Source organism: Serinus canaria, unplaced genomic scaffold (assembly GCF_022539315.1).
Source record: "Serinus canaria isolate serCan28SL12 unplaced genomic scaffold, serCan2020 HiC_scaffold_488, whole genome shotgun sequence".
Lineage (NCBI taxonomy): Eukaryota > Metazoa > Chordata > Aves > Passeriformes > Fringillidae > Serinus > Serinus canaria.
Window position 1 is genome coordinate 1 of NW_026108602.1, and position 7,060 is coordinate 7,060.

The window sequence follows — 7,060 nt, forward strand, 5'->3', positions numbered from 1 at the left end:
CCCGCAGGGACGGTGCTGGGCCTCACCACGTTGAGGATGTAGTCCATGAGGGGGATGGGGATGCGTTCCTCCGTGCCCACCACGCTGCAAGCACAGAAGGGGCGGTGAGGAAGGTGTGACCCCCCCCCCCAGGACACAGAATCAGAGTTAATGAGACTGTGAGGGACCTTGGAGACCACTCCATGACCTCGTCAGCACCTTGTCACCAAGTGCCACACCCCAGCTTGGCTTTAACACCTCTCTGCCAAACCTTTTCTGGGGAGTGTTTTTTGATTTCCAGCCTAAATTTTCCCCATCCCTTTTCTCCAGGCTGAACCCCTTCCCCAGCTCCCCCAGGATCCCCCAGACCCTTCCCCAGCTGCCCCAGGACCCCTCAGACCCTTCCCCAGCTCCCTCAGGATCCTCTCCACCCCACACCATCCATAAACCAGCACTGAGCCCAGATCCCCAGGGACACCAAAGTGACCTGGGGACACCACGGCGACCCGGGGACATCCCAGACCCCCCAGCCCGCCCTGTCCTGCTCACGTCTGGCTGGGCTCTGCCTCGCTCTGCTGGGCAGCCCCGAAGCTCTGCATGGCTTGCACTTCCTCCTCCTCCTCATCCTCGCTCGAGGCCTCCTCGGCGGCGTGGGGCGAGCGCGGGGGCGGCGCGGCCGCCGTCCCGTCCGCCTTCTGCATCGATGGCTTCTGGCAGATGTACTTGGGGTCCCGGCCCAGGCTGCAGATCTCCTCCAGCAGCTGTGGAAGGGCTGGCATTTAGGGGGAGACAGATTTTGGGGGGCCCTTAACCCCCACAAGTGTCACCAAGTTGTCACCTTGATGATGGCGGTGGTGGCATCGGTCTTGAGCGTGGGCTGGTGTCGCATCAGCTCGTCCACGGCGCTGCCCAGGTTGGAGGCTGTGTCACCTGGGGGGGCAGGGGACAGAAAGTGTTTTGGGGGGGCAGAGCAAGTTTGGGGGGGATAGAGCAGGTTTTGGGGGGGCAGAGGTGGTTTTGGGAGTTATATACACAGGGGATGGTACCTAAAATAAACACAAACACCTCCAAAAAATGAGACAATTATTTAAATGTTAGGATGATGTTTTGTTAAAAGTTGGTGGGGTCTCCAGTGTCCCTGGTGTCCCCAATGTCCCCAGCCTCCCCAGTGTCCCCAGTACCCCCAGTGTCCCCCAATATCCCAAGTCCCCCCAGTACACCCAGTGTCCCCAGTACCCCATGTCCCCTGCTCACCCAGGGGGTCAGAGCTGCGGCAGCACCACATGGCAGGCAGGTAATCGGGGGACAGCAGCACCTTGTGTGTCCCTAGTGTCCCCTGTCCCCCCAGTGTCCCCAGCATCCCCCGCTCACCCAGGGGGTCGGAGCTGCGGCGGCGGCGCATGGCGGGCAGGTAGTCGGGGGACAGCAGCACCTTGAAGAGGCGCTCGAAGGGCTGGCACTGCACGAAGCTCTGCAGCCCCCGCGCATTCAGGCACAGCGCGCTGAACACGTTGGGCAGAGAGCCCAGCACCTCCCGCGTCGCCGGCACCTGCGCAGGTGAGGGGTTATGGCACACCTGGGGCAGGTGTGTGGCACACACAGGGAAGGTGAGGGACTGGGGCACATTTGGGGCAGGTCAGGGGCTGGGGGCACACCTGGTGTGAGGCAAACACAGGGCAAAGCTGGGGCAAGGCAGGGACAGGTGGGGGGGCAGGCACTGGGCAGGTGAAGGGCAAAGCTGGCACAGACATTGGGCAGGTGCTGTACAGGCAGGTGAAGGGCACAGCTAGGACAGACAATGGACTAGTGTGGGGCAAAGCTGGGGCACACACTGGACAGGTGTGGCACCAGCATGGGCAGGTGAGCAGCAGGTACAGGAACACAAGACAGGAGCAGGGCAAGAAATGGAACAGATGTGAAAACAGCTGAAGAGACACACAAGGGGACAGGTGTCAGGTGTAGGACAGGTGACAGGTAAGCCCCACTCACATCCTTGATGAGCAGAGCGTGCAGCATGACGTCAGTGAGGCCGTTGTCCTGCAGCGAGGACAGCAGCGAGGGCTCCTGGAACACGAAGACCGTCACCACCTCGGTCGCTGCGGCGGAGGAGAAAGGGGGGCACTGAGGGCAGGTAGAGCACCTGGCGGGGTCCCCGCTCCGTGCCCGCCCCGCGCTGCCCAGGTGGGGCCGGGGCGTGGCTCACCCAGCAGGAACAGCGAGGGGCCGTAGTACTCGGCGTTGCTGATGATGTGCTTCAGCGAGGTGGGCAGCGAGCCGTCCATCACTGCGGGGACAATGCGTGGTCAGTGCCACCACCCCGCCACCCCCTGAGGGGGTCTGGGGACATCAGGGACCACCCACCGTGCCGGATGCCGTCAGAGAAGGCGGGGTCTTGGATGGCTTTTTTGAGGAAGTTCAGCATGGATTTGAGCAAAGCGGCGCGCTGGGGGATGCACTGCACTCCTGAGGGGAACACCGGGAGAGGATTGGGGGGCACATGAGGAAATTGGGGTGTCCCCAGGGAGAGAAGTAGATGTGGAAAAGAATTTGGGGTCTTCATACTGGGGGAACTGGGATGTCCATATAGGAATCAAGTGGGGTGTCCACGTAGGAGGAACTGGGGTGTCCATATGGGGAAGGAATTACAGCATCCACAGAGGAGGAATTGGGGTGTCCTCACAGGGATGGAATTGTTGGGGGCCCGCACACTTTTCATTTACCCACATTTTACTGGGGTTCCCACATAGGGAACAAGTTGGGGTCCATTGGTGTCCCCAGTGTCCCCAGCACCGAGGATCACCTACCGCCACGTGGGGAGGGAGTGGCAGCACTGGTGCTGGGCACGGCGGGTGGGGCTGGTGGCACCGGGTCCGGCCGGGTTTCGGCTGAGGGGCCGGGGCTGCTCTCCATGGTCACATCGGTCACTGCAGGGGGACGGTGACATTGCAGGGGAAACAGGTGACACCACGGGGTGGGGGAACAGGTGACACCACAGAGGGGATGCTGCCTCTGCTCACCTTCCATGTCCGTCTCCATGTCCTCACCCTCGGGCAGAGTGGCAGCGGGCGGGCGCTGCACTTTGGGCTTGATGACGAAGGGACACTCACGGCGGCACAGGTCCACCTCGTGCTGGGGGGGACAGAGCCTCAGCACCCCAAACCACCCCAGGGGACCCCAAAACATTCCCAGGGCACCCCAAAAGCAGGTCAAGGGTAGGGGGGAAGCACCTCCAGGCGGTAGATGAAGATGGACAGCCCACTGTGTGACTGGAAGGCGGCCATGTCCAGGTTGGTGATGAGATCCACCACCCGCACCGCCCGCGTGACGAACGTGATCTGGTCCTGCTCGTCCCCCAGGAACTTGATCACCTGGCAAGGGGACAGACAGCAGGTGAGGAAGTCCCCGAGGCACCTGAGAGCCACCCACAGGTGAAAAGAGCTCACCTTGAGCAGCGCCTCCATCATGCCGCACGAGACCAGCGCCTCGCCGCCTGCGTCGTAGCTGGCCAGGTGGTACAGGAAGGAGAAGAGCGCCGTGGCAAACTGGTGGGGGTAGGGCTCCATGGAAGGGTCTGGGGGTGCACAGGTGTGGTTAGAGCAGGTGACACCCCCCAGGTGATCCCCCCCCAGGCCCCCGGCACGCACCGATCATGGCCTGGATGCAGTTGCGCACCAGCACGGGCAGGAAGCCGTGGTAGGAGGCGGTGCCGGTGCAGTCGATGATGCTGCTGAGCTTCGGCGTCCGCTCCAGGTGCACAATGGACGTCAGCGTCCGCAGGGAGGCTGCCTTGATGTCCTGGCAGGCACAGGGGAGGGACACGTGAGGGACAGGTGAGGGACAGGGGAGGGACATTCATGTCTTTGGTGAGCAGCGTGACACCAGTGAGGGAATACACAAGGGGACAGGTGATGTGACAATTGAAGGCACAGGTAAGGGATGGGACACTTGTGTCCTTGATGAGCAGCATGACATCAGGGAGGAGACACACAAGGACACAGACAATATGACGAGCGAAGGCACAACTGAATGCACAGATACAAAATACATGAAATGATAAGAGCAGTACAAGTAGCACAGGTACAGAAAGGTTAGAGGACAGATGTACAACAAGTGAGGTGACACACGCAAAATAGGTGAGGTGACAGCTGCAGGACAGGTGAGTCACACTCACGTCCTTGGCAAACAGTGTGTGCAGCACAACGTCAATGAGGGAACACAAGAAAAGACAGGTAAGGGGACACACAAGGGGACAGGCGAGGGGACAAGGCTCAGCCCTGGGTCTCACCATCAGCTGCTTGTCGGTGATCTGCAGCACATCCACCAGCTCCTCGATCAGCCCGTTGTACAGGATGCTGTTGGCCGACTCCTGCAGCGCGTTGGAGTACACTGCGGAGAGGGGGGTCACCCAAACTGCCCCAGGACCCCCCAAAAGCATCTCCTGACCTCTCCAAACCCACCCTCCAATTAAAACAAGCCCTAATGAAAGCCCACCCAGGATGGAGATGGCATGGAGCCGCGCCTGCACCGCCTGCAGCCGCTTCTTGTGGTTGGAGAAGCCGTGGGCCAGACGGATGTGGGTGAACAGCAGCATCTGAGGGGGGGACACAGGATTTGGGGGGGTCAGGGAGGGTCTGGGAGTCACCCCCCAATCCATGGGGGTCCCCTTGATGCCACCCCACGCACTTGCTTGTCCTTGGGGATGCTGTACATCTTGGTCAGGGACTCCATGATCTCTGATGGGCTCTCTGAGATCTGCAGGAAAGAGAAATTGGGAGGGGCAGAAGCAAAACTGGGGGGGCAGGGGACAAAATTGGGGTATGGACAGACAAAATTGGGTACAGAGAGATAAAACTGAGGGACAGGGGACGAAATAGAGGAGCAGAGGGACAAAACTGAGGGGCAAAAGAACAAAAGGGCAGTGCAGGGTGTGGGGGGGCCCAAGCAGAGCTCCCCCCCAAATCAAGGTGCCCCCCACACTCACCTTGTCCAGCTGCTCGATGTGGATGTAGTGCAGGGTGGTGCTGGTGGCCTAGGGGGGTCACAAGAGGTCAAGGGGTGGCCCCGGTGTTTTGGGGGCCTCCTCGTGTCCCCAGCTGTCCCCAAATGTCCCCAGTGTCACTCACCCTCTTGTCCACCTTCACCTCGACACCCGGCTCAGCGTAGAACTCGAAGTGCAGGGTGGTGGCACTGGGGGGGTATTTCTGGGGGGAACACATGAGGGTGAGATGGGGACAGCAGGGTCCCCTGCCCTGAGGTGCCAGGACCAGGCTGGGGGACACTGGGACACAGGGAAAGGGGTGAGGGGACCCCGGGATGTCACAGGGGTGACAAAGTGGCATTAGGGGACACAGGAGGGTGTTGGGGGCTGCAGGAGGTGACACAGAGGGACAGGACGGCACTGGGGACACCCTGAGGGAACACCAGACAGCGCTGGGAACCCCAGGATGGCATCAAGGGACCTCAGGATGTGACAAAGGCACACAAAGTGACGTTGGGAACAAATCACACCAAAATGTGACAACACAGAATGTGCCACAAACACAGGTGAGTTCTGGGGACCCCCAGCACAGAACAAGGCGACACAGGTCAGTTTTAGAGACCCACAGGACAGAAGAACACAAGTGAGTTCTGGGGACCCCAGAACAGGACACAGCAACACAGGTAAGTTCTGGAACAGGACAAGGTGACACAGGTGAGTTCTGGGGACCCCCAAAACAGAACAAGGTGACCCACACGAGCACAGGTGACCTGCAGGTGCCACTCACCATCATGTGCAGGTCCCGGCAGCACTCAGCCAGCCCAAATCCATTCTCCTTTCCACCCCAGCTCTGCAGGGAGACCAGCCCAGCTCAGCCCTGCCCCGCTGAGCCCCCAAACCCAACCAAACCCCCCCAAAATCCCCCCAAAGCCCCGCCCACCTCGGCCAGGTGCTGCAGGCGGGCCAGCAGGGGCCCGCGGCGCTCGGAGCCCAGGCGGGTGATGTAGTTGGAGCGTTTGCTGAACACGTAGAGCAGGTTGAGCACGGCCAGCACCACGTGCATGTCCGAGGAGGCCAGCAGCGTGGTCAGGTGCTGCAGGGACAGGACAGGTGCGTCAGCGTGTCACACGCCTGGGGACACTCAGAGGGCGGGTCTGGGGGCGTGCCCACCTCGATGGAGCTGTAGAGGTGGCGGGAGAAGCTGTACTCGATGAGCAGGGCCGTGAAGTTGAGCAGGGCCAGCAGCAGGGCTTTGAGGGGCTGGCGCTCGGGCCGGTCGCAGGCCAGCATCCAGCTCATGGCCTCTACCGGCCGGCCCGCCTCGGCCAGCAACGCGTCGAAGCGGTCCAGCAGGTCCACCCAGTGGTACAGCTCGCACTGAGGGGGGGGGTTGGGAGGGAGATGTGGGGCTGGGGGCACAGCCTGGACCCCCTCAGCCCCCCATGAACCCCTCACATCCCACCCAGGAGTACAGCTCAGCTCACACCAGGGGGGTTGGGGGTGAGATGTGGGGCCGGAGGCACAGCCTGGACCCCAACCCAGACCCCCTGAGCCCAGTCTGGACCCCCAATCCAGCCCAGCCCCATATTCCAGGGGGAACCCCCAGAACTCCAAGGAGGAACCCCAATATCCCAGCCCAGCCTGCCCAGGTAACAGCTGAGACCCTCCCCAGCAGAGAGCAAGAAAACGGAGTTTTGGAGACTGGCAGAGAATTTGGGTCCTCCCCAGGTGTTCGGAGGGAAAACTGACGTACCCCCACATATTTTGGGGTATACAGAGTGCTACCCCCACTGTTTTTAGACATATTGGGATTATTCCACAATATTTTAGGAGTCTGTGAGAAAAAATTCACATCCAAATAGATCCAGGGTAAGGGGAAATAAAGACACCCCCCCCCCCGCCAGTGTCCTGGGGAACTTTGGGGTGCCCCCTGCCATGCCACAGGAGCTGTGTGGCACTGCAAGCCCCCTCCCCAGTTTTGGGGCTCACTGGGTCACAGCCCCTCCCCTGAGGCCATGGGAGATGAAGGCACTCCTGGGGGGCTGTGAGGACAGTGGTGAGCCCCCTCAATTTGGGGAAGGTAGATAAAAAGTGGAGGGACCC

General features: G+C 61.1%; 1 protein-coding gene across 1 annotated transcript; it reads right to left on the reverse strand.

Moving 5' to 3' along the window:
- Nucleotides 1-26: 26 nt before the first annotated feature.
- On the reverse strand, nt 27-6,330 carry LOC103825067 (E3 ubiquitin-protein ligase HUWE1-like; the record flags this gene model as incomplete). The annotated part of the gene is made up of 20 exons (XM_050987922.1): nt 6,128-6,330; nt 5,898-6,050; nt 5,745-5,807; nt 5,103-5,180; nt 4,961-5,008; nt 4,663-4,731; nt 4,471-4,570; nt 4,265-4,365; nt 3,624-3,774; nt 3,423-3,550; nt 3,207-3,347; nt 2,997-3,108; nt 2,784-2,903; nt 2,341-2,442; nt 2,183-2,263; nt 1,969-2,075; nt 1,351-1,528; nt 818-909; nt 529-740; nt 27-84 (listed from the first exon to the last, which is right to left on the reverse strand). Coding segments are annotated over exons 1-20 (2,223 nt in total), but the record flags the coding sequence as incomplete, so codon positions are not given.
- Nucleotides 6,331-7,060: the final 730 nt, after the last annotated feature.